The sequence below is a fragment of the Buteo buteo genome, chromosome 5 (assembly GCF_964188355.1).
Source record: "Buteo buteo chromosome 5, bButBut1.hap1.1, whole genome shotgun sequence".
NCBI lineage: Eukaryota > Metazoa > Chordata > Aves > Accipitriformes > Accipitridae > Buteo > Buteo buteo.
Window position 1 is genome coordinate 35,636,787 of NC_134175.1, and position 27,498 is coordinate 35,664,284.

Sequence of the window (27,498 nt, forward strand, 5' to 3'; positions counted from 1 at the left end):
TGTGTGTGTGAAGCCAGGTTTTGCACAATTTGAGGATTTAAACTTGAAACTTTTGTTAAATTGACCCACCTTTTCAGTGACCTTGAGGGTAACTACTCTTGAACCATGGTAGAAAGGAAAAGGGCTATAGGGACATCCGTGATGATCAGACAGAAAGTACAAAAGGGGATCAAGTTTTTAACAACTATATAGTAATTAATAATCTATAAAATAATGTTCATTTCTTTTAAGGGATGGGAAAGACATGGTGGATATTGTTACAAAATCGACAGTACCCCTCGAAGTTTTGAACATGCTTCCAGTGGTTATTTCTGCCCATCTGCACTTGTATCAGTAACAAACAGGTAGTTAACCCTATTAGACAGTGTGAAGATACCTCTAACAAGAGCTATTCTAACTTTAGAAAGTATTGCATGGGAAAAGATATTGCCGTTATGAAATAATATTTGCGTGGGAGGCAAACATAATTACTAACACCGGCTAAAATCAAAGGTGCGCTTTGCTTTATTTTTTAATTGAAAATAAATTTAGTAAAAAGCAATTGTTAGGCTAATAAACACTTACAGCAGTGTGCACACATTTGAGCATGCAGGAATCTAAACAAAATGCTTTCTAGGCATGTAACATCTTTAAGAAACTTTATTAGTGTGCTTGGAAACTATTCTGAAAATGAAAATGTATTTAATTTTTATAATCAAAATACATCAAATGTAAATCCAAATCAATTAACATTTTATAAATGTTTCTATTTATGTATGCATTTTACGTGAGTTCTCAGCAAATAGGGGGAGAGACTAAATGTTTGAAAGCATTTGAGGTCTGTCTTCCCTTGCTTTGTTCCTATTTACCTGTATTCCAGCTTCAGCTTCAGCAAAGGCTTTCTCCTCTGCAGTTGTCCAGATGCTTGGGTTTTCTCTGCTGTCTTTGTGATTTACCCTGTATGTTGGATTCCTGTTAAAGTTTGTAGACATACTGATAGATGTATTACATGCATACTTCACCTCCGCGTATTTATTGTAAAAAAAACTGTAAGGAGGAAATCTCCCCTCCCTTTAGGACAGGGGAGGTACTGTAACTGCCAGCAATCAGATGAATGATAGCTAGAAATTTTAGGAAAACACAGGCTACCCCACAGAAGAATTTGCATCAATGGGAATTTGGCCTGCCAGGTGGTTTCAGGGTTGTGCACAATGCATACAGTGCTGTACTGCAGTACAACAGTAATCCTTATGGGTAGGATAAAGGACAAATGCTTGCAGCTGAGCTTTTGCAGCTTAAACAGGGAGCTGAGGGCACTCTGCACATCACTGGAAGCACGTCTTCTGGTTTTTTCTGCTTATTTCTTTTTATTTGATTTTTACTGGGTGTAGCCATCACTGTTTATGCTGTTAGTTCCCAGTTCCAATATTGGGAGTGGCAGAGGAAGCTAGTTGCTAGTTTAGCTTTTTTTTTAATTACTGCTGAGGTTTGTTGTTCTGGTGTGAAAAATGCAAAGACTTTTCAGTGTATTGATACTAAAAGATTCATTAAAAAGTAGGTTGTAGAGGAAGGAGAGTTGATATAAAAAGAGAACATGCAGAGGAAATGAAAATTAAATAAAAGTTTTCAGTCACTCTCAGTATTACAGATACATTCAGTTTTTTACATTAATGTCATCCTTATGGTATTAGACATTCTTTTCACAATGTGTGAAACCAAGAAGTCATATAAGTCTTTACCAAACTGGGAATTTATTTTGCTGTATGTATTTTCATAGGAAGCTGATTAAATGTGCTCATAAACTGAAGCATTTTTGTATAATGCTATACCAATTATATTTTAATAAATTACATTTAAGTGACCAATGGGTTACTATATGCAACAATTATTACTTGCAAAAAGGTGTAAATCTCTCGCATAACTTTAATGAAGTTAAAGAAGGAAAAAATGATTCCTTCTGTAGTCAGATCAGCTAGTGCTTTGAGTCTTTCAACTCTGGTTTCTTAGCGCTGGTTTGTGTGTCTGGTTCCCATAGGATGCTTCTGTGCAGAGCCTTTTCTTTTCTTTCTTCTGTAGCTTTTTTGGACCCCGCTATCTTTTCTCCTTCATACAAGGAGTTTCTTATTTTTATTTGTGCATTATTCATATATTCTGTCTTTACATTTTGTAGTTCAAGCATTGAGCTTGTAAGATCTTAATCTACTGCTTCTTCTGTGTGCCCAAATGCTGAAAAAAAAGTAGGGAAGATATAGTATGATTTATGCTAGAGACTTATACCTGAAGTTCCCCACAGCATTCAATAAAGAAAATTAAGTATCTCTTACATATTTTTTTCTTCTCGCATAACTTAAATCATTTCATGAGCTATTCACTGAAATACCTATTAACCTATTTTATTCAATAAACTTTTTGTCTTTATTATTTATTAAGGTTTGAACAAGCTTTTATCAACAGCATGATCCGTAGCATGGTAAAATCTGAGAGAACCTATTTTTGGATAGGATTGCAAGACCTTAACAACACAGGAGAATACTTTTGGCTAAGTACAGCAGGAAATAATCACTCTGTGAGATACACAAACTGGAACAAGTACCAGCCACGTGAGTAACATGCTGATAAAAAAAGAAACGGCTTGGAGGGGGGCAGTGCACTCTCTTCCCCCTGCCACCAGTGGCTTAGCAGTGACTGAAGAGACCTGGCCCTTTCCTCCTTGCCTGGCCAAGAGAGCAGAGAGTTAAGCTTACATTTTTTATCAATTCTGTAACTTCCTACCATGGATTGAGTTAGATGAGCTGGCAGTTGTGGAGAAGCCAGAGCTTCCCTCCCCACTTTCCACCCACGTGCTGTTATCGTGGGCTCCCCGGTTGTGGCAGGATGCTGGACGTCACTCTTCCCACCTTCCGGTGTGGTGGGGCGGAAATTAACAGCCGTGCTCTCCTTGCAGACACAGCTAATCCCTGACATTTTTCTTTTTCTGTGTGATGTTCTTCATACATTTCTTTATGGCCTTTTCAAGGACCCCATCAGGGCTTGCTGAGAGTCCGAGCAAAAGGTCCCAGAGAAGTCATGAATTTTATCTGGTAACGGTCACAGTTTGTAATTTGCATTTTTTATGAAAAAAGGAGGGCAGAGATTGCCTTAGATACTTGGTTTGCTTGTTTGAGTTTGTTTGTTTTATAGTAGTCCAAAGGAAAACATTCCAAGAAAACAAATAACAAAAAAAATGAAATAGTTGTTCAACCTTTGAAATGTAAACCTCTTGGCAATACCTGAGAATAGAGACATAATAATAAAGACACTCCGTTTCACTAAGTGCTTCTCAGTTTTGGGCTCTTTATGTTTATTGCTTCACTACTGCAGTTAGTGAAAGTACTATTTTAAGTTGTATTTCATCTGCTGCATTTTGTGAGAGGAACCCTTCGTCACGGTTCATTTTACAAGCTCAAGTCAGCCAAGACAGGCTTACAAACCGGTCACTGACCAGAGAATTTGCTACTTCTGTAAGTCCATCGAGGTTTTATCCAGAACCTGATGCCAATAAAACAGTCACTTCACCAAAAATTCACAAAATTCAAATGCTTTATGCTGATACTCAACACTTATTCCCATGTCTAGGTCATTCTGGAGGATGTGTGGCTATGCGAGGTCAGCACCCTCTTGGTTATTGGGAGGTGAAAAGCTGTAAGAACTTCAAAGCAATGTCATTGTGCAAGCAAAAAATCAATTCTTATGAAGAACCTGAACTTACTTTTCAAAAACATTTGAGTTCCTGCTATTTTGGATGGGAGTCAGAAGCTAATCTGCTCAACTGCTACAAGGTATGTGACAAACTTGCTTTGAATTAATTGTTACCATCCTTCACTGCACTTTAAAGTGAGTGAGAGTCTTAAGAATCAGAACTGCACTTGGAATATACGTGGTTTTACTATAGGAAAAACTGCAAATAATATTGGATTTTTATGGGTTCCTGAAACAACTGCTCTCCAAAATCAACTACATTTATGACAGTGTTTATTTTATTGCAGATATTTCACAATGAAAAAGTTCTGATGAGAAGAACATGGTATGAAGCAGAAGCGTTATGCCAAGATTTTGGAGCACATCTTGCTAGTTTTAGCCATATCTATGAAGAGACATTTTTAAACAATTTATTATACACAATTTTTGATAGGTAAATGTATTTTTTTAACACTAACAAGATTTATCTTAATCATACTAATACGTAAAAATAATCTACACTTTAGGTTCTTCTATCCTCTTTACTAGTGGCTGAAGAAGTCTCTAGCAAACTTAGAAATGGGTGAAGTGTATTAGCAACACTGTAATATGATTCTTTTTGAAGGTGATCTTTGTAGTAGGTGTTGAGCAACTGTTAATGTCAAAGTGATATTCTTGTGTGTTAATATTCCCTGTTGAAATGGAGGTTTTTGGATGGAGGAAATTTTAATCCTGTTTTAAATGTTTTCATCTTTAAAAGTATAATTTAACGCTTTAGTAGGAAAACCAGAGTTTACTTCAAGGATACTGAAAATTTAAGAAATGTATTACAGAATGATATATTGAATTCAAGAAGAAATGAATATGGGTATTTGCACTATTTAAAAAATAATTTCTGAAGTAGCTAAGGAAAAAGTGCATGAGAAATGTTATTTTCTTTGTTTCCATCACAGGACAGAAGACAGACAGTTCTGGATTGGATTTAATAAAAGAAACCTGCTTTCTGGAGGGACATGGCAGTGGTCTGACAGAACACCTGTAACTATCTGTATACTATATATTTAGTAACCTTTCAAGTCATATCTAAGCATAAGTTCACAAAAATAAGGCTTGTGAGCAAACATTGGCCAGGAAAACGGTTTGGTTTTCCTGTCCGCATATTTCACTTAAAGTAATTGTTACAATAGGATTAATGGTACACTACTATTAAAATAGCAGCCTGTGCAAAAGGGCTCTGCAACTGCAAAAGGAGTTTGGTAGGATTATAAAGTTTTGCAGATGTGTGCTTTCCTGCAAAGCACGTTGTGTTTAGCCCAGGACCAGGCATATGCAGAGTGAACACATTGTGTGTGTGTGTATATATACATATTTATGGGCATACACATGCACACGCGTTGGAAAGCCTGAGAGCTGTGCTTAGATGCTTTATTTATTCTATGACTGTTAGGTTCATGCCTGCATTCAGAGCTAAGTCTTTCCTTTTTTTAATACCACTTTTATTGAAGACATTGGTGCCACATGCCACACTAATGGTTAGTACCTGGGATTTAAACATCGAACGACTGAAGAAGGGTCAGTTTTTAAACTGTAATTGGTTTTCAGCCTTAAAGAACAGTGCCAGCTCTGCCATTGTTACTTAAGTAATTTCAGAATGTGAGTGCAAAGTTCAATCATGCAATGTGATGAACCAAAGCAAAGGCTGTTAGAAGTGGGCAACTACTGCTAATCATGTCAAAAAATGGGTAGGTTTCATAGCTATTCAGTTATTTTTATGAAGAAGAAGTCTGATATAAGATGGGAAAGTTGAACAGGACACTGATAGAACATAATTATGGACCCTTTATTTTGGATTTTACCACCATAATTTAGGTGGTCCTCTAGTTGTTGCTTAAGATGTTCTTACCATACACACATCTCCAAATCCTTCCTTTTTCTCCATAGTGAGATTTTGAAATGCTTCATCTGAGATTGTTGGTGAAAGGTAATGAATGTGTTGTTTTCAGGTTGTATCTTCGTTTTTGGAGAGCAAGTATGTTGAAGATGACTCAAGAAACTGTGGTGTGTTCAAAGTAAATAGAACGGTCTTTCCAGCACACTGCAATGAAAAGCGTGAATGGATATGCAAAATACCGAAAGGTGAAATGTTAATTAACATACATTGTCTATCATACCCATTACTTGCAATTCAGGAGAGACAAGGAAAAAAATACCTAAAAGCTTGCTTTTTAGCCACATCTGGAGTTTTCCTCATTGGTCTTCTGCATGAAATTGTGGCAAAGTTATATGTGGCTGTTATGGTTTGTTTGCCAGTTAACAGGTCTAATATGTGCCGTCAGTTTAAAAATGGATAGCAGTGAATAGCAGTTAGTTAGCAGGAGTTAATCAAAGTTCTTATTTATAAAGGTTAGTAAAAATGTTGTTAAGTGTGGCAATTATTTTATTTTATTCCATGTTTAACACTTTTTTTTTGTCCCTGAATGAGAGTAGCAGTATTCTTCATGATTTTGATTAAATCCTTATCATGTGGAAAAAGCAATTTCAGTGAAATACCTCTTTTCATTCTTAATCAGCAATGTTTTAATTTCTTTATGTATTTTTACAGGTGTTAAACCAAAGAATCCAGATTGGTACATAGCTGGTATGAAAACATTTTCTTTTTTGGCATCTTGAAACATTACAACTTGGAAATACAATTTAAGCTACTGGTAAAAATAAAATAACTAAAATGTTCCGAGTTAAAAGTTTACATTAAGAAACTCTGTAGGAACTGGTTGCTACAGATCAAAATCTGCTACTCTTTTGTTTAGGAACACTGAAACATCAGATACTGCTTCGGTTAGGTAAAGGAATGACACCAGTAATAAGCACAGGAGTTTGATAACCCCTCCATCACGTTAAAACTGCCTTTTTGCAAAGGCAGGGCAAAGGCTTAATATTACTGCAGTATCACAGGATAGAATATTTTAAAAAAATTACTCATAGTGCATTTTGTTTTCATAAATGGATATGTTAAATATGGTTCTGCTGTTAGTTGTGGCATATTTGTACTCTGATACATGGCTGAAGGCGAGCCACGGGGGTCACAAAGAATGAGACTTGAAATGAGTTTTTACCCCTGCACACCACTGACTTTTTTGCTTGTTTTCCAGAACTGCCATGGACATATTATCAAGGAGCAGAATACCTTTTCCATGTCAGTCCTACGGACTGGGAAACCTATGAGTTTGTCTGTGGCTGGCTTCGCAGTGGAATGGCAACAATAAATTCTTCTGGTGAACAAGCCTTTATTCAAAATAAAATTAAGAAGGTAACAAAAACTACCCTCAGGCAGTAACTGGCTATTTTCTGCTACATTTTTTGGAATATCTGGCTGCTTGTTGCTCCAGGTAGAATCCAAAAGACATTTTAATTCAGAAATAATTCTCTTGCTGTCTTCATTTATCACATCCTTCCCTGAAGCCCTATCTAGCTAAAGTCAGTAACATTTCAGAATCTGCAGAATCATCTCTGCTAATGAGCAGGTTGGTCATTCTGCCTCAAAGGACCCAAGAGGAGCAAAAACCAGCTTCCTATCCCAAAGTAATGAAAGTAATTAGGGGTAAAGAGAAAGGATTGTTTCACATGTGGTGTACATCCTTCTCTGTTCCTTCTTCTCCACCCACACCTCCATGACCAAGGGGACCCACTGTGGTTCCTCAGGTGTTCACACAGTGGTTCTGCATCCACCAGGATGTCTCCTGGTCCTGCACAGTTCCCCGGTTATGCTCCGTTGCCATTCAGTAACTTGCAGCTGGTCATCAGGTAGCAATACTGAGGGACATTTCAGTGGGTATATTAGCATGATGTGGGCAGTAAGTCCAGATGGTTGCAATGGTCTTCATAGTTTAAGTCTTCAACGTGATGATTTGAAAGATTATTCTTGGGGAGAGCTGGCCAAGAATGAAGAATTACCAATTTCTCTGCACCTTAATTACAGAACTCTAAACAATGGATGTGGGTACTTATGACCATGGAAAAGATATTACCTTTTCCTCTGTGTACACCAGCTTGGGCAACATTCCCATGTATCCTCACATCTGTATGATGTTTCCTGAAGTAAAGCCCTTTGCGACTATGAATATTTCTCTGGGAAAAAAGATATCTGCCTCTAAATTCCCTTCTCTGGACAAAAGCAGAATTTCTGTAGAACCACTCTGATGTAACAAACAGCTTTGAAGCTGAGAAATAGCTGCAGAAGCAGATGAATTCCCAAGAAACTAAGTCTGTTTTCTTTTAGGTGTTCTCAGTAAAAGCAAAATAAGGAAAATAGAAAAAAAAAAAAGATAATAAAAATAACATGTCTGCCTTACTGAGGGCAAAATTCTACAACTGTAATGTAAAGGGATATCATAGTGTGATCTTTAAAAGAAAAGAGATAAAAGCTCTTGACCCACACTTGGTTTTGCTTGCACTGTGTACAGCCTTCTCTGCTTTTAACTTACAATAGAAAGCATAAGTAGAATTGTGTTGTATTAAGATGAGGGTTTTAAGTTTCCAGAGAATTATGTGTCATTTTTATCTGCTATTTAAGTAATTTTGTATTAAAACATGATGAACTGGATTTAAATCAACAGTTCACGGCAAAAATAGCTTATAATGAAAGAGCAACATAACTGGCTAGGCTGTCATCTTCTACATCTACCAGAGATTGTGATGTGATGTCATTACTGCCTGACCTAACACTGAATGTTTATGACTTAAAAAAATGATATAGCTTTAAAAAAAGATGTATTTTTCTAACTTAAGATCACTTAAAATGGCTAATCAGAATGCTTCTTTAAAGTTGTGTTTACTTTCAACAGATCTTTTAAAAGCGGATTTATCATTAAAATTAGTGGGTATTATGGCAGTTTGTGAGTATTCTGCAATGAAAAAGCCAAGTTTGCTTCCTTGGCATTGGAAATCAGATTAACTTCCTTGAAGTTTTGTCTCAGAATGTAACACACAGCTATTTTAAAGCCTGCTGCCTTTGGCTAAGCTTTCCCACTATAGCCAGGTGTGTCCCAAAGTGATTGTAGCCATTTTCCTGTGGAAGCAGGAGTAATGATGGCAATCACTAAAATAATACTTAGCAGTCCAGATAGACTTTGCATGTGTCATTAGAAAACTTCATCAAAATTCCTTAATGTGGAATTTGAAATCACATTTCTCACTATTTCTTTAAAAACTGTAACGTGTAGGCTGAGTGCTGTGCTCAGAAAACTAAACTCAGGGGCCAGGCAATACCAAATCAGACAGCATTCCTGAGTCTCTTTGTCAAAAATGTCTACTTTCTTCATTTGATATTGCTATGTAAGCTGTAAGCTGGTGAAATCCTAACTGTAACGCCAAGGACGGTGTGGCTGCCACAACACAGGCTGCACTTCAGTTCTTTCTGGAAAAAAATAAATGCTTCTCAGAGACAGGATGGCTTTCCAGTGTCCTGCACATTCAGAGCTCTTTTTTTGTTGTTGGCTCTTTCCCAAAGACCCCAAAACTGTGACCATTGAGTGGCTAACCCTGAAAGTGAAGCCTGTTCACAGTTTAAGGCAGGATCAAGTCAGCACAGCAATAATAAGCAGCTGTTTGAATTACATTATTTCTGTGACTTTTCCATAATACTTTGCCTTTTAGGAGTGGAGGTCTAGACCCTTTCATGAGAACAACAATCAGTCTGGAAAGCAGCTGTAGGAGTCTCTTGTATGAGCTATACAAAGTCAGTAAATGTTCATAGAAAACATTTTGAAAACATTAAAGACCAGCAGTATATTAATGCTAAAAGGAAATATTTGCTATTGTCTATTTTTAGGAGTTGGTGAAAAACAAATTCTGGCCTAAGGCTACAGTCCTTTTCAAGCCAGATAGGCTGTAAATTCCTATAATTGTAAAGTCCTAATTTACAGAAGATACATCAGCAATCCAGTGGAAAGTGGGAGCTAAATCATGCTCTACTTATGTGAATAACCTTACTGAAGTGACATAAATTAACACGGGCAGGATTTAGCAGCTATTCTCCCATTGGAACACAAAGGAGATGGTATTTGTCTGAATACAGTCTGACTTTAGGAGTTTGTTAATGCTTTGATAAGAGGCCAACAACAGCTAAACATATGGCAAAACATTTTTTTATAGCTATCGAATAGTGATGTTCACTGGTGGATTGGATTGCACGCAGAAAACCTCAGTGATGAATTTCGGTAAGAATACCTACACTTCAGCTGCTGTGAGTTGTACTTGGCATGCCCTGTTTACAGGCTGCCATTCAGTCTGACGGGCTAAAATGGTTTGATGACTGAGTGGGATATTCAAGAGACAACTTCAGTTCTCTTGTAAATATCATTCAGAATATATTACCCTTAATTTATCTCCATGTTACCATATTTCTTCTGAAAGGGTTATAGAAGATACAAGCCAAAGATATGAATATCAACCTTGTTGTTGTTGGTTGGTTTTTTAACGCTTAGTTAATAAAGGGGCACTTTGTACCTTGTATCTCCTTACAAACGCTTTTAATGGAGGGTGTATTTTTAGGTAAGAATAGGAAAAAAAGTAACTACACTCTTAACACTTCTGTGCAGCTGGAGAGATGAATCACCAGTAACATACCAGAACTGGAATGAAGGGAGGGAAAGAAATCCGCAGAAACCAGGGAAAAGATGTGGCTTCATTTCATCACAAACAGGTTTATTTTATATTTCCTTTTGCTGCAGGAGTTGTGACTTGATTCTGTTGTTGGCTCAAGGGGTTATGTTTTTTTCAATTGCTCTCAAGAAATGCGATCCATATTCAAGTCCTGTTACATGATTATAATTTACATAACTGCTTTTAAGGTTAAGAAAAGAATAGTGCAATATCATTAATATTCTCAGAGACTAGGTTGTAGGTTTTAAAAGTATATTAATAGTTCCAGTTCTCTAATGTCAAAATACAGAGATTCCAGTGATACTGATACTTTAGTTTTACTTAAGAATCTGTTACGGCATAGCAAAAATGTTAACGCATTGCTGGGTTTCACAGTCAGTTTTCTTATAACCAAATGAGATGGATGGAGCAACAATTTTTCCTACATTTATAAACTGTTTTTCTATCAGCACACAACTTTAAATACTCAGGTTTCTAGCTTATTTTTGATCCCGTAGCCAATCTGCTGAGGGATTTGGGGGTACCATGGTTTTGGTGCTAGCCTTTACATCATCACATAGCTCTGTATTTCACTACACTAATTAAAAAAATACACAGTGCTGCTGGTTCTAGTGATTTCTGTCATCTCACAGTCTCTGTTTTCTGAAGATCTGCAAGTCATGATAAAGTAAACATGTCAGGTTCCATGGAAAGAAAAAATATCCAGCTTTGTATTTGTAAGAAGAGCTGAAAAAAAATTAATCCAGCTGCACTCTTGTAATCTCAGCCTCAAAAGCCAAAACTGAAAAAATGTAAAACCTTCTTTTTTTCCACACACAGTCTTGGGGTTTTGATTCATGACTTTCGAATGCTTGAGTTTGGCGTTCCTATAGTTATTATCAGATAAAAGGAAGAGATGCCCACCCTCCCCCCTCAGCTGGCCAGCAGATGGGAACTGGTCAACAACTTGTTGAGTGCACTGAAAAATGTGTTTTCCTCCTAAGCAGGTCAGCGTTTTATGTCAGTACCTGGATCTTGCCAAAGATTTTCAATGTAAGGAAGTCAAACTATTTTATCTGGAAGACATCATTTCTATATCTTTCCCTTTTTTTGCATAGATAATATTTTTTTAAATACATGATGATATAGGCATGTGTTGTGTGACTCAGTGTAGAGGAATTGGTTTAACTTACTTTTATTCCCAGTTTGAATTTATTATGAGCCCCATGGACCATCAAATCCACTGTAATGCGATATGTCCAAATGTATTTGATGTAGAATCTCATCTTACTCAACCACTAAAGGATACTCTTCTTAACAATATCTAAGCTAGCTAAGAAAAAAACCCTTTCCAATTCTCAAGCTAATACTGAAATGTGATTTTTCTTCTTATGCAGGACTCTGGGGTGATGAAAACTGCACTGTCTCTCTTCCCTGTATTTGTAAACGTAAATTTGCATGGAAAATAGAGAAAGAGATTCCAAAAGACCAGAACCAACAAGGAGTATGTCCCAAAGGCTGGTTGCACTTTGGATTCAAAGTAAAACATTTTTTTTCTTTCTGCTGTTTGATTATACAAAATGCTTTCCATATTTATGACAGAAATTGGACTTCTTAAGGATTATTCAGTATTTGAAGATTTTCTTCCTTTTTGAAAGCAGAGCCCTTAGGTTTATAACTACTGACACAGTGATACAGAGGTTTAAGGCTATTAAGTAGCTTTGCACACAGAAGTTGTCTTAATAAGCTGTCAAAAATTTTAGTTTAGTTGAAGGAAGTGAATACTCATATATGCAAAAGCTATCTAAGTGTATTTGTGCATTTGCTGTAAAAAGCCTGCTCCAGCCTCTCTTTTCCACTTATGACAATTCCAAGAGGTTTTTATGGTCTCAAAACAGATCTCTGTCCCCTTGTTGTACTAAATGGATCCCCAAATGCAGCCATCCCCTGAAAGATGGTGTTTCAAATAGGGTTCATCAAAGATAATTATAAACCAAAGTCCATTTGCAATTGAAGGCCGAAAGGCAATTATTTCTTCAGGCTTCTCTCAAATACATAAAGCAACATGCATTGAGGTGGCCAGATTTATCCCAGTGCTGAACACAGTGACTACAAGGATAAATTTAACGCAGATTGTGTTTGCCTTTAAACAACTGATTTGAATCCAGGCCTGATTGCAGCTGAAAACTGATACCAAGCATGTTGGAGAGGTCCGCTGCAGGACAGAAATGAATGAAATATTTAATATTCAGTAGCACTGTGTGAAATGTTTTAGTGATCGCTCTTTGTGATTGATAGTTTTTAAACTAGAGAAAAAACAAAACAAGCCTTTTTTTTTTTTTTTTTAAACAGTGCTTTTTGATACAAATTCCGAAGGATCCAGGGCATCTGAGAAACTGGTACTCTGCACAAGAGTTCTGCAGTAGCTATGATGGGTCACTTGCTTCCCTTGAAGATGAACTGGAACAAGGTAGAGTACTGAAAATACTGTTAAACAAATAAAATTTTGTCTTCAATAGGATGGTGTAGTGAAGTTTCATCTTGGCTACAGATTTAGGAAAAAAGATCGTTCAGATCCTACTCATGGTTCTACTGCTTTAAACAAATCAATGTCTCCCTTTCCCTGTTTCCCAAAATGTAAAGATTCAAATATTCACTGAGCTATATGACGGGTACGTTTTGAGGAGTAATTATAATTTGTGCTTAATATCATGCATTAGAAATAAAAGAAAATAATGGAATACCCATTTAAAAATTTGCTGTGTAAAATTTCTACCATGAACACATCACATTGTTATAAAAGTAATCTCATTTTTATCCTTTAATAGTACTTAAAATCTGATCTATAGTATAGCACATAAGCATAGTGCTAGGCTGGAACTGTCAGAGAAATAAATGCCAGCACATTTAGAAATATTTATAATCCCTATTCATAAAAATCTGTGGTTGAATATCGTACATTTGTAAAACCATTTATTTGGAGGTGGGAGGAATTTCATTGCCTATATTTAGTTGAGAAATCTTATTTTCAACTAAAACTGAGAAAAGCTTTTTCAATGGGACAGTACCCTAAACTAATACTTAAGTTGTTCAAGCTGCTGTGAATATTTCTGGAAGACTTACTATTTAATGGACTAGATCCTAAACCAACTGAAGTTAATCAATTTAACTGAATTTATAGTTAGATGACACTGAAATGCCGCTCATGTTCTTACTTTCTACTAACTATGTAACATCATTGATTAGTAATTAAATTTTTCAGTGCTTTATTGTGTCTGAAGAGACTCCATCAATCCCTAAATGGTTACCAGTTAATTATATTTTATTCCTGTTTCATTTTCCAGCTTTCATAACAATGAATCTATTTGGACAGAAAACTAGTGTTTGGATAGGTTTCCAGAGTGATGATTATGAAAAATGGGTGAATGAAAAACCTCCGATGTATTCCAACTGGTCTCCAGTTGAAGTAGTGCATGTGAGTATTTCCGGGGGGTTTAAGGACAGTGGGAAGTTGTTTTATCCATAAAAATCCTGACTGCCACAAAGACAAGGCCTAACTTGCTACAGCAACTTAGTCTTCTTTTAATTTTTGCAACTTCAAACAACTGTGGGCACAGATTTATGGGCATAACTAGAGGTAGCAAAAAAGGCGCTACTGAGACAATTATTTCTGTAATTTGTGGCTATAGTCACATTCTCTTGCAATTGCTTTTAAGCATCAAAGTTTGAATTACATGGTTAGTATCATATGCTGGATCTGAGCAAAGATTAGGAATAAGGTTATGAATTTTGTATTTTAATATATTGTTTTACACCACGTTAGTCCATATTGGGCTTAGCATTTTAGTTTGTTCAGTGAAAGCTTGTGACTTTTTTATTAGGAGTTTATTGTTTCAAATTGTATTTATGGGAGTGTTCATTGGTCTATCTAAATATTTATAACAGTGACTGTCAAATATTTATTCTTCTAAATTTAATGTGATAATTATGCATTGTTTTTACATAGTGTCTTTTTAAAATTAATGTAAAGTTCTGTGTTTCTTGCAGAGACAGCATTATAACAGTGCAAACATTCAAGAACAACTTCCACTATGTACATTGGTATCAAATAACCCTAGTTTTTATTTTACGGGAAAATGGTACTTAGAAAACTGTCAGAAAAATTACGGGTTTGTCTGCCAAAAGACTCAGGGTAAGGTTTTGTTTTGCTTTGCTTCTGTTCTCTTTTCCTACTAGCAGCTTGTTATAGGTGTCTATAAAACCAGGAACATAAAAGATTTCTAAGATAGTTTGATATATAGACAGACTTGCTCTACACTATTTAATAAATCAGTAGCTGTGATGTAGAAGTAATTTCCAAAAAAATGTTATATTCTTCCTAACTTTGAGCTTTCTGTTGCATACCTTAGAATCAGGAATATAGATGAAATTTCACTTTTTCTGTCATGGCAGCAGAGTAACCACATGAAATTACAAAAGGCAAAACTGAGGGTAATTTTGATGAAAATATGATATTTTTGGGGCGGGGGGGACTTCCACTGTTAGATCAGAACAGACTCTAGAAAATGTATTTCTGTGAACAGTCCAGACCAACTAGCCCATCAAATAGAGTTTGGCTTTTCTTTTCATGCTTCTCTAATTCTGTTACCATAAAGTTCATTTGCCAGAAGCACGAAGCATTTGTGGGGAACACGCGTTGTTCAGTTTCCTCGAGCAACGCTCCAGCGTTGCCTCTTGGACCGGGAGCTGCTGGCGTCCCCAGGGCACTGGGGCAGGTTTGGAGCCCTGTCCCTGGGGCTGCTGCAGCTCTGCCAGCGGAAAGCTGCCAGAGCATGCTCCCAAAATAGACCAGCAGCAAATTATTAACCCTAAATCAAAGGGAGGGCTGTAATCTGAGCCTATAAGGAGTGTCCTTGGGTGCTGTACTTACTGCGGGGGTGGTTTTATATGGCTCAACTTTATATAACACCTCTTAGTTAAGCCCTGGGTCTAAAGAGACAATCCCCTCCTGCTGGCTGCCTAGGAGGCAAGTGAGCGGAGAAGTAGAATAAACAAATACACGTTTTGGGCGGCGCTCACATGTGGCTCTAGCAAACCATGGCCGTATTTGACACCATTTATTATGAACTACAGTTGTGGGGAGTGCTGGAATAATACTGCACATAGTGTAGGAAAAATAAATAAATGCATTTTCCTGCTGGTTTGTTTAATTTACCTCCCAAACATTGGTATTTTAACCCCTTACTGCTGCTTCAGATGGATGGAAAAGGCGTTAAAAGGCAGGAAGGAAAACCGTTGCCTTAGGTTGGCCAGGCTGTAGGGCACTGGGGGGATTGGGGCTGCAGTGGGTGCTCAGGACCCTTCCCACATCTCCCGGCTGGGTGAACGTGAGAGTGGCCCATGGGCCCTGGCCAAGCATAGTGGGGATGGGGGGGACTCGCTGTGCCCCAGGCTTAGGGCCACCCGCCTGCCCCATGTGCAGCAGAGTGCTCCTGGGGGTGAAGGGATGAGTCCTGCCTCCCCAGTGTGACACCCATGGCACTCCCCCAAACCATCAGGCAGTTCAGCTTGCTAATTCAGCAGAAAACTTTCCTCTCTCGCCCCCCTTTCCTCCCCCCCCCCCCCAACTGATGTAATTTTGTGCAGCTTTTCTAGGCTGCATCAGCTCAGTGCAGGGTCAGGACCTGTGCACGGGGATATGCAGCTGGAAGAGCAGAGAAGCAAAGAAGGGAGGAGTGAGACAGCCTCTTGCTGGTGGTAGTGAACTGTTAAACTTGCTCAAATGTCCAAATGTGTCAATTCCTGGAAAGATGAGCTGGTGCTTTGCTTCTGCCATACTGTCCACATCCCATCTCTCCTTTTTTGAATTATTTTCTGTAGGAGACTAAAATGAAATAAACCAGCAGGAGATCTGAAGTGGGCTCTGATCTCTTAGTGGTGCACGAGTTAGGATTGTGTCAGCGTTTTACTGCATTTCCTGCCTTTTCTTTTTTTAAGCAGTGACACGCACTGAAAGCTGGAACAAAATAGAGTGCTTCAGTTAGCTCTAGAGCAGAGCCTTTTCTTGCTTAGAAATTTCTAATTTTAAATGCTTTGTGAATGACAAATAATAAATTAATTTACTATTTTAAGACGCTTGTTAACACTCCTCCTCTCTTAGTCATAAAGGGAACCAAGTCTAAACACACTCTGCTTCGTAGCAAAGCAACCACTTCATTCCATAATCACAGAGAAGTTTTAGAGACAGAAGTAATTAATCCAAACTGACAAACAGGATTAAAACTGAGGCATTGCTTTATTTTAGTAATCTTGTTTAAAGTATACTGTGGGCATTCGTACACATTAGCAAAGGCATTTGCCTCCTGTAGAAAAGTGAATACAGCAGCATCACAGAGTGGGCTGGGATAGAGATGGTCTCTGTCTCCTGATTGTTTTTCACATGGGAGACTTTCCTTTTATTTCTTAAATCTAAAAAGTCTGCTTCTTGCTTCTTCTTTCATTTTTTTGGACATTGCTGTGTTAGTTTACCAAGCACAGAGGATTTGTCTTTAAGTGCCAGTGCTGTGATCTTCCCTACATTGGCTCACGGATAGTAAAGATGAGCTCAAGAAGCTCCCAAGCACTTACTAGTACCATGAGCCACAGTTTGTCATCCTCTTGGTTATACCAGTATTGTTATTTGTGAGGCCAGGCTTTGTGCTGTAAACTGATCTTGGAAATTATTATAAATAACGGGTCAAAAAAGAGGTAATCTAAATTACATGCAAAGTATCTGGGATAAACGCACTCTGCAACCCACCACTATTGGACATTTGGGATATGCCCAGATCCCTGGTGATTTCTTACTGACCTTCAAAGATCCAGTCAGTGGAACTAACTCCATCCAAGTTTTCTTTTTTTTGTATGTGTGTTACACATTAAACTTATTCACCATGATGAGTTTTGTGCTCTGAGGGAATTTCAAATACTGTTCTACTAGTCATCGTCTTTTTCTTTTTAAAGTTCACAGTGCCTTCCTGAAACCAAGGAGTTTGCAATTTTTATATTTGTTTTTAAGGATAGTTCTGATTTTTTAGGAGCTGTTCTGCTATGTTTAAGCTGTTTTAAAAAATAAATAAATCCTTTCTTTTTGTTTATAACAGACACATCCAGACATGTCATCAATGCTTCTGAAATGTACCCTGTGCCAGATACTTTAGAATATGGGAACAGAACATATAAACTAATACGTGGGAACTTTACATGGTCTTCAGCTTTAAAAACCTGCATGGCAAACGGTGCAGAGTTGGTCAGCATTACAGACCAGTATCACCAAGCCTTCCTCACAGTCATTGTGAATCGGCTGGGCTACGACCACTGGATCGGGCTGTTCACTTCGGACGTACGTAGTGGACTCCTTGGCTATGAATATGATGCTGCAAAGGAGTTTTTCCAGTAACAAGCTAAGGAGCTGTGTCACTCATTTGAAGTCACAGGAAGTTTGCATCTGGAAATGAAACCCTGGAAAGCTTGAGCCTTAACCATTATTTTGCAACGTAATGTGTAAATCTAATGAGAGCCAGTTTGGTGCAATGACTACTAAAAACTAAAAGCCATAGAAAACATTTAAGAACACACAAAAAAATCTCTTGTAGGGTCAACATTGAAATTATGTTGTTTCATTTGTAGTTGCTCAATGGCCCAGATAACCACTTGCTGAAAACAGCAGGTTAGGTGTAGTTTGTGGTCTCCCAGAAGTAAGTTGGGAGGATCGTTGGATCTGTCTTTTGTAGATCCCTCTGGATCTACCAGCCTTTCAAGATGTAAAAGACATTCTGTAATATCTGGTGAGGATGCCACCGGAAGAAGATGAACTTGTATGGTGCTAAAGCATATCAGAAAGATAATCTGAAATTTGTTTTGGCAGAATGGACTTAACTTTGAATGGTCGGATGGGACTAGGTCTTTGTTTACCTTTTGGGAAGACGACGAGTCCCAGGCCTTTGGCAGCTGTGTTTACATTGATACTTCGGGGCACTGGAAGAGTGCTAACTGCGAACGACTTCTGCAAGGAGCAGTTTGCCATGTGCCACCTAGTAAGTCAGAATGAAGTTTCATGTTAAATCTCTGCAGCTGCAAATGTGCGTATTGACAGCGGAAGTATGTGAAAGGAAATTGATTGGTTTGAGGTTAAGCAATGATGATAGTATTATTCAAAACTGAAGTATATTTCTGGCATTTCCTTGCTGTAGCTCCTATTTGTGAAACCATTTTTTCCCCATAAAATATTGGCCATCAGGTCTGGTCTGTAGGAGAATGGAAAGAGGACTTTCATAATAGAAAAGAAACAGGAAAATTACTTGCTCTGTCTCTTCAGTGAAGACTATATTATCTGTGAAAAATGATGATTGCTAATAACCTAGCTCGAAGGGAAATAAATTCAGTTTGCTGCAATGAACTATGGGATGGGAGAAGGGAAGCATTTAGAGCAAAGTGAAAAATTAGAGCCACATCTTCACTGATTGCACATGAAAGATTTTGCTGCTTTTTTGTAATGGTAAGAATGTTTTCCTGTATCCTAAAATATGTTGTGTTTCCTGCAACGCTCTGCCAATTAGCTGGGCTTCATTTGAATCCAGGACTCGGGTCTGGGACTCCATTCAGCCCAGGACTGCAGAGTCTTTGGTAGCATCCAGTTCTCAAAATAGTTCCTGTTCGGTGGTATTTTTGATCAGCCAGGGTTTGCCTACAGCTTATTACAGCTTTTGGATCTATTGAGAAGAAAGCTATTTTGGAATCCTTCAAGACAAAAGTTATTTTTTAGCATGGTTTTTGTAATGAAGCTGACTAATTTTCTCATTTGTTTGTCAAGTTATGTAATCATATATAGCCTAAGGTTTACTTAATTTTTTAAAACTGTGTTTTATAGCAAAGCGGGAGGAGTGTTGTGAGACCATAGGTAATGTAGCTGCCTACAGCACTGCCAAAAAGCAATGCTGGGTATCACAAAGCGAGCTTGTAGAGGTGCCTTGAGTCAGAGGGACTCTTTGCTGCAGCACGTTGCACGCTGGAGAGGCTGGCTGCTGCTTACCGATGGGAAACTCTCCTCTGTGCCACAGTATATGGCATAAGTTATCTTTGAGGCTTAGTGGAGAGAAGCCGTGCAATCCTTGGAAATCCCCAGCCCTCTGGGAGGTGCTGGGCAGCCCGGAGTGCTCTGATGTGCCTGTAGTTTGCTCATAACTCCTGCACGTCAGTACCGGTTAGATTGTCCTGATATTGCTGTTGCAATCCAGCAAGGTTTTTGATCGGAAATAAAACCAGCATTACTCTTTTAATACAAATGTATACAACCACTAGATTTTCACTTTGAAAAATAGAGGCATAACGCAATAACATGCTTATTAGCATTACTCCAAAACAGTGTGTGGAATGTTATATTAATGTGTATGTTGTTGTGCCAATAAAGCTGTGCTGTTATTTCTATCACAGAAAAGAAACTCACTGCCTATAAAGGCTTATGTTCAGAAAAAACTGTTCCCTGGATCAAATTCAAAAACAGTTGCTACAGTTTTTCCACAGTTCTGCAGGTCACAAGTTTTGATACTGCAAATGAAGTCTGCAAAAACCAAGGTAAGTGATTATTTTGTAGCTACAAAATGTCATTGTGGTATCTTAAAAAAACCCCATATTTTCTGAAATGCCTGAAATCATGGCATGTGTTCATGTGTTTTCTCTAGTTCAAGATAACAATAGTGGAGCTCGTAAGCCAACTATGAAGTTGAAGGCAACATACATCCAAAAAATGTTCCTTTCCATGTTGAAAATACTGATTTCTAGAATAACACATAAAATGATTTTTTTTCCCTTTCAGACTTGTGAGAACAGTCTTATATCAGCCTGAGCATTATAACCAGACTGTTCAAGCTTTTCAATTAAGGCTCGTAGTACTGACTTTTTGAAACGCAATGTTACATTTTAATGGCATGAATTGTTTGAAAATTTGTTCTGCGTTTAATTTGTAGGATCAAATCTTCTAACTATTCAAGATGAAGACGAAAATGCCTTCATTTTGGAAGAATTACACAGTTTTGGTTATTCTGTGCAAATGGTTTGGTTGAATATCCTGCTTGTTACAGACAGTAAGTTTTGGGTGGAAGAATCTGGTTTGGGTTTTGGTTATTTTAATGCTAGCATAACCATCTTCCAAAACACTGTTATCTTTTGAGATTTTTTTTCACTGCATATTACCTGTTTATGGTGTAGTAAAACCAGTCAATCTTTCTGTAATTGTTACTTACTAGTATTCTGAATACTCAGTATGTATGCATGCATGTGAATGCCTTTATTTTCTTCTTAAAGAAGCACTATAGGCTGTCTTCTGTGTCAGCTACATAGGATGTTTTTAAATCGTTCAAGAAAAAAAAAGTAATATAGTGGCCAAACAGACAAAACCTTGGCATTCTATAATACAGTGGGTTTTTATGTGAGGGTAGGTCCAACTGAAACAGAGATATTTATCAAAATACTTTGATATTTCATAATGATTTATAACTTCTGCCCTTAGATGAGACAGTCTCCTGGTTTGATGGTTCTTCCTTAAATTATTCTAACTGGGGCATCAGGGAGCCTGAATTTGATCATCTCAGAGGGAATTTCTGTATCAGCCTGAGGACCACAGATGGAGTCTGGCAATTATCTCCTTGCAGAGAGAAAAAGGGATTTGTATGTAAAATGGATGCAGGTATGTGCTTCCATAAAAGAAGGCAGCTGTGTCCTTCTAGCCATTGGTTTACATATTGCTTGCTTACCTGCTTTTAGTTTTCATTTAAATAATCCCGTCCCTTGGTAGTAGAAAAAATACCTGTGAAAAAACCAACCAGCCAGGGTAACCTCCTTTTGAGGAGCCCAGGCAGCTGTTGCATTATTGCCAACTTTGGTAGACTTTCCGTTGTATGCGTGAGCCATGTATGGGTCACCCATCCGGCTGACCTCCACAAACCCTGTAGGATGGGCAGGCACAGCCTGGGAGAGCTGCACAGACACCACGTCAGTAGGAACATGGGTCTGTAAGAGAGCTGAAGTATTTCCAGAGCCCATCCAAAATGCCCAGGTCGCTGTTCGACCCAGGAGCCAGATTAATCTACCACTGCACTGTCCTGCTCATGCATTTGCACTTCAAGAAGTAGATAAATACTGCTGCTCGTTCTTGCACAAATGTCAGTTAATGTATTCAACCAAATTTGAGGGATTTTAGATAACAGGTTAGGTCATGTTTAGCTTGGTCATTTGGAATCCCATTGACATGAGGCAAAGAAAAAACAACCTGCTCTTGTATGGTTTTAGGTAGATTGTCTTCTCAGTATCAATTTTACAGTAAGTATATATAGGAACTTTTGTTAGCTCTGGGGGTAATTTTATGACAGTTCTGCATTCTATTTCAGATATCGATGCAACAGAACCCTCTGAAAAAGGTAGGTTCCTTCTGTACTTTCTTAGGTTTTTTTATAAGGAGTAATAACACATTGTGAGCCGATATTTTGTGAGGCAACATTTTTCACTGTCAGACCTGTAATTTAAAATGCATGACATATAAGGAGTAATAATATGTTTTCCATAAAACATCTATATGTTTATATTTAGAATTATCTATAATTATAGCTATTTTTGCTTCGTAATAATTTCTGTCCTTTGCTTTCAGCATCATACCGTGGGCTTGTAGCTCTGGCTGTCTTTGTGACGTTGGTGATGCTGGCTGCCATTTCACTTTTTCTGTGGTGCCTGTACAAACAGAATAGCCGACTCTTCCGCAGGATACTGTGGGTCAGAAACGCCTATTTGCCACAGATTAATGCTGACACTCCTGCTTTGGAAGAAAGCATCCTCATTTCTGATTTTGAGAGAAGTGACAACAATTAATTGATCGGAAATAGCAAGCGGTCATGTCTTCCATGTGAAACTCCACAATCTATAGCGGTTTTCTCCTTCTCAGGAGTCCCCTGGGGTACCCATACCCAGAGAAACCCTCACAGCTATCGGTATGAATGCAGTAGGGGCTCCCTACCTTGGAGAGTTTTTGCTTTGGGGCAGGATGATGTAAGGATGCAAGGCAGAACCATGGAGAAATTGGCTCCTTCGGGACAAGCCGGGAACTGAAAATACTCCCACGCCATAAACCTCCAACTGCTCACGTGGAGTAGTCGTGTCCGAGACCCCAGAGCAGCATGCCTTTTCAAGCAACTTTTTCCTTCAGGAACGTTTGGGCTTTTGCGTTTTGTTTTTATGTTGCAGAATCTGCTCATGAGCCAGCATTAACATTTGGCCTTGAATTTAGGAACTTGAACTCTGAAATGTAATCCAAGTATTATGGGGTAGATTTTTTTTTCTTAATAGCCATTCCTTCTGCAAAATGAACAGTTATTTTTCAGACAGTAGATTCTTGCCAGGTGGATTTCCAAGCTTGCAGAGAGATGAAGTCACTTTTGACTAGGGAGTGCCAGAGTTTTGCTAGTTTGGCCCGTGATGCCTAGTTCATGTTATAAAATAAATTAGTCTAGAGATAAAATGGCATATGGACTTTGTCATCCTGAAGTTAATATATTCATTTGAGATGCTTCCAGCATCCTCTTAAGGATTAACTATGTGATCTGTCACCTAGGTTATTTCAGAAATTGAATCCCATCAACCTCTTTTAAAGATATTTTTGAGCAGTATCTGTTTGAAGAAAAAAACTGTTACAAATCTTGCTGAAGTTATGGTAATAAATTGCTTTACTGTTCTTCTACAGTATTTCTGCAAGCAGTATTCATGTATGCTCTTCTGAGACCCTGCTCTCAAAAGCTAAGGACAATACATGGGAGAGCCACATTGCTGTTCTCAATGGGTGCTATAGTCCTATAACCGCATGTAGCAGACACTCCGAAGGACACTTTTCAATTTCAGTCTTCAACTAAGGTGCTAATGAAGGGGATGGATTTTGCTGACCAGCTGTTCTGCAGGCTGATGGTTGTGAAGGACCCAGCTCAGGTCTCCGCACTACCTCAGTTGCAGTGGCCCAGGACAGCAATGCTTACTGCCTGTGGGACTCCCACCACCCTAACCAGTCCTCCAGCCACATCTGTGAAAATACCCGTAAGGTTTGGGGGGATTTTATTTTTTATTTTTATTACATTGTGGAAAAACAAATGGTTAGTCATGATGAGTTACTTCAGAATGGATTTACTGTGCCTTCAGTCATCTCTAAAAGCTGCTGCGAAGGGCTGCGTTTATTGTTGGGTTTGTTGGTTTGTTTGTTTTAAGATGACTCATTCTAACAATTTTTGCAAGAGCCCTAAGATGGAGGTATGTTCCTCAGAATTAAGCAAGCAGCCAAGACCAACTGAAATGTTTTTACATGGTATTTGTGCACATGCACAGGAATGTATGACTGCCTTTTAGTTAGATTTCACATGGCCAATTCTAGAAACAAAAATTGCCTGTTCACATCACAATTGTGTATATGGCTATTTTAAAAAAAATATTTAGTACATAGAATATTTCTGTGCTGGTTTACAGAACCATTCAAAAATGTTGTCAAAGAGGCTGCAGATGGTTTTGATCCCAATATAATTTTCAGCTTACTGTTTTCGATAACTTCTATGGGTGTAGCTATCACAAGTTCTTGATGTGAGATTTTTCCATCATATAAAATATAAAGAGCTTTTCTGTGTATATTTTGTCTAATGGTTTGACCCCATACATTAATCTTCAGTAATGTTTTAAAAGTTTAGGTTTAGTCCTCTAGATTTATCAATGGGACTGTTTTTATGTGAAGTCCATTATTAGAGTTTGTGGACTATAACTTCCGAGTACAATTGCCAGATAATCTGCTGTTTGTATGTATGAACTGTGATAGCTTCTTTACCACCAAAAAAAAAAAAAAGATGAAAAAAGGTTGTGACCATCTCTCCCTTCCCCGTGAGAATTTCACCTATTTAAACTACAGTTGGAGGAACTTAAACCAACAAATCCCCTTTATCACATTCACTGACAAGTGTGTAATTGCTGCTGCCTTACAGCAAGCAGAATGGCTTGCAGGATGTTTTTTGTTTGCGAGAGTAAGCTGCGTCATCTTTGAGGACATGTATTTATCAGGCTGCGGCGCTGTTGCCTAGTTATGCAGACCCTTGTCAGATTTTGATGTGGTTGATGATGGTGTATAATTTTTTCACAAAACTTGACATAGGCTTTTTGTCAATCTTCCTTGAGGTATGTTGTAATCATTTAAATATATTTGAAGGGCAGTGGTATAATAAATAACCCTAACCTCAAAATAGTGATCGTTAATTAACATCAACTCTGATGTAGATGATCTTGCACTAAGGGAAAAATAGTTTAAGCAGTGTTTTCTTCCTACTTTGAAATGGTTTTGAGGGAATAGACCCTTAAATATTTATTTTTAAATCTTTCATCATTTAAATTCTATAATTGCAGGTATTGTTCACTCAAGAATGTAATCATTGATTGCTTTTTGGTCCTCGTTCTGGATTTTGTTACTGTAGCTTTTGTTTGGTTTCCCTTAATCAGAGGTCTCCTATACTGTTCCTGATCAGAGTATGTGGTGACTGTTTTTACTGCTGACTTTGATGATATTGGCAGTGAGGTTCACTGTATTATTTCAACTGGGAAATTAAAGCATGAATGGTAATTTTCTGTGCTGTAATCTTTCTTCAATCTTTCCCCAGCTTTAATTAGCTGCCAGGCTTTAGTGTCTCATAACAGCAGTTCCCAGGCTTCACACTGGGTCATGCTGGTAGGAGAGGGACAGCTTGCACCAGCCTCCTCTCTGGCTACACGGCTGGACCCAGACCTGAGCACTGCAGATGATCTCCACATGTGGGGGCTGCAGTGTTTCCGAGGGCATGGACGAGGACGCCTTGGGACCTGCATGCAGGAGGTGCTGGGAGGAGGAAGGAGCCACAGCACCATCAGTAAGAATGATGGATGGGAGTATGGTGCTGATGCACAGATAATCTCCCAGCCCATTGCCTGTTCCCTGCAGCCCTGCGAGCTGGGGCCACCAGACATGAGTGATGGGCTGGAGGGATTTTCCTGCTGAGCTGTGGAGGCTGTGCTGCGTGGGAGCCCATTCGTTTCTGCCACAAACAAGGTGGAGGTACATGGACTGCAGAGCAGTAGTTTCCATGGGTAGCACCAAAGTGCTTCCCATGTCCAAGAACTGCGTTCACCAGAGCCTGAGCAGGCAAATGAATGTTGTGTTTTCCTTTGCTGTGCCAACTTCTTCGTGTTTACTGAAAGGAAAGTGTTAGATGTTTTCATACCACTCCCTTGCTTGGGGGATGGAAGGGTATCCCCACCAGAGATAGGTACATTCAGACCAACATAAGACAAACCTTGTCTACCAGATACTAAGGTTTAGGAAAAAATCCATGTGCTTATTTTTGCAGACTCCATTCCAGGGGAAAATTTACCTTCTCATCCCATTAGTAGTCCTTGCAGCATGTCTCTGAGGGAAAGAGATGCCTGATGCAGCTGTCACATCCCAGCTGGACGGGAGTCTGCAATGGGAACATATGCATGCTGGAGATGTCCAACACGACTGGACAGAGTGAAGGGTTGTGGTACAAGGCTATAAGTGGGCAATATGACTCCTAAGCAAAGCCCTTTCCAGCTGTGCCTCTCCTGGGTGCAGTGCTGCCCTTCCTTGTGCAGGGGTCCTCCTCCCTTCCCCTCTCCTTCTCCCTTCCCCTGCCTTCGCACACACACACTTTTGTGGCTCAGTCACAGCAAGAGAGGAGCCACGGGGCTCCTTGAAATCTGTGCCATACAGTCCAGAGGGACTGTAGGGAAAAAGTACGTTTTTGCACGCTATGTGAGATTTGAACAGCTCTGGTTCCCAGGGCACTGTTGCGCAAATTCCCGTTTAATTTAGCCCCCTACTTTTTTCTTTCATCATGTTGGCCCCTCCCTTAGCGGAGTAACAGACATCCTCAGTCTCTTGTAATAATAAACCCACTGTAATGAAATCTGTGGCATACCCTTCCTCCAGGGCATTTATATATAAGCAGAATTTTTTGGTTAAAAGTTAAATTGCACACATTCAACAACTGGGCTCTAAATCCTCAGCTCAAAAAAAAAAAAAAAGGGCCTCTTCTTGAGCTATAATAATATTTCCTTTGGTAATCAGTGAAATGTTGATTTTAAACCCCTGCAGGCCAGCGCTGATCTCTTACAATCTGATACAGCCCTTGTGTAAGTAACTGTCAGAAGCAGATTCACAGGCATTATGCTGTTCTGAGACGGTATGAATTAAGGACTTAAGGTTGATCTTGGAGCTTGGAAACACAGTCAGTCTCAGTTTGGCCAGTAGATGGTAGTGGTACACACAGAGCTGACAAAAATGAGCTGAGCAAGAAAAAATAAGAGGGATCTGCTCCTGATCCTTTAGAAGTTTAATTAAATGAGCAGCAAAACTCCCAAGTTGCAGGACTGCAAATATCAGTGTCAGTTCTTAGCCATGGCCACAACATTACAAAGCTATGTTAAGACATCTTTCCAATTCTCGGTGTTCATTCTCAACAACTTTAATGGAATGCATTGAAATGCTCAAAATGGGATAATGCAAGTCCTTACGTTGGTCTGTGGGTTTTTCTTTTTGTTTAGTGAGTGAAGGGAAAATCCACTTGGGTTCCTGAGTATTAAATAAATAAGTAAATATATCTTTGTGGTATGTTTTGGTTTTGATCCCTTTGATGAAAAGGTAATTCGTTGAAAATGCTTCAGCCAGGTCTCTCTACTGTAAATGGATTTGTTTTAATGTTTTATTTCTTGACGGTATCAACACAGGCATTTACTTACTAATTTACGTGGGGAAAGGAAAATTAAGACATAGAGGTGAAAATTGCTAGACATTTTAGACATCCATTGTGTAAGTAATCATTCCACAGCACTGTTGAAAGCAGATTTATTTTCTCTTCATTTCAATTTGTTCTGTAAGTTGCTCAGAGCGTAAGAGTTGCTGCTCCCTTTCTATATCCATTATCTTTATGCAGGATGCCTGTGATTTGGATTCTGATCTTAGAAACTTAACCATAAAAAGGGCACTGAGAATAATTTTGTAATAAAGCCTCACTTCAAAGTCTTAGTTTTTATAATCTTGTTTCCTTATAATCTTGTTTCCTTATA

General features: G+C 38.5%; 1 protein-coding gene across 3 annotated transcripts in view; it reads left to right on the top strand.

Moving 5' to 3' along the window:
* PLA2R1 (phospholipase A2 receptor 1) overlaps window positions 1–26,091 on the top strand; it is a 45,062-nt gene extending 18,971 nt beyond the window's left edge. For 2 of the 3 annotated variants that reach the window (XM_075028593.1, XM_075028592.1), the window contains exons 10-30: window positions 232–344; window positions 2,410–2,579; window positions 3,595–3,797; window positions 4,005–4,150; window positions 4,650–4,734; window positions 5,700–5,832; window positions 6,299–6,334; window positions 6,846–7,003; window positions 9,847–9,911; window positions 10,293–10,396; window positions 11,733–11,875; window positions 12,688–12,805; window positions 13,680–13,810; window positions 14,383–14,527; window positions 17,478–17,716; window positions 18,242–18,410; window positions 19,807–19,947; window positions 20,340–20,456; window positions 20,882–21,058; window positions 21,759–21,788; window positions 22,016–25,438. In XM_075028593.1, coding sequence (XP_074884694.1) covers window positions 232–344; window positions 2,410–2,579; window positions 3,595–3,797; window positions 4,005–4,150; window positions 4,650–4,734; window positions 5,700–5,832; window positions 6,299–6,334; window positions 6,846–7,003; window positions 9,847–9,911; window positions 10,293–10,396; window positions 11,733–11,875; window positions 12,688–12,805; window positions 13,680–13,810; window positions 14,383–14,527; window positions 17,478–17,716; window positions 18,242–18,410; window positions 19,807–19,947; window positions 20,340–20,456; window positions 20,882–21,058; window positions 21,759–21,788; window positions 22,016–22,233 — 2,841 coding nt within the window. In that variant the 3' untranslated portion in view covers window positions 22,234–25,438. Of the gene's footprint in view, window positions 1–231; window positions 345–2,409; window positions 2,580–3,594; window positions 3,798–4,004; window positions 4,151–4,649; window positions 4,735–5,699; window positions 5,833–6,298; window positions 6,335–6,845; window positions 7,004–9,846; window positions 9,912–10,292; window positions 10,397–11,732; window positions 11,876–12,687; window positions 12,806–13,679; window positions 13,811–14,382; window positions 14,528–17,477; window positions 17,717–18,241; window positions 18,411–19,806; window positions 19,948–20,339; window positions 20,457–20,881; window positions 21,059–21,758; window positions 21,789–22,015 lie in introns of all 3 variants that reach the window. The other variant, XM_075028591.1, reaches the window with a different exon arrangement.
* Window positions 26,092–27,498: the final 1,407 nt, after the last annotated feature.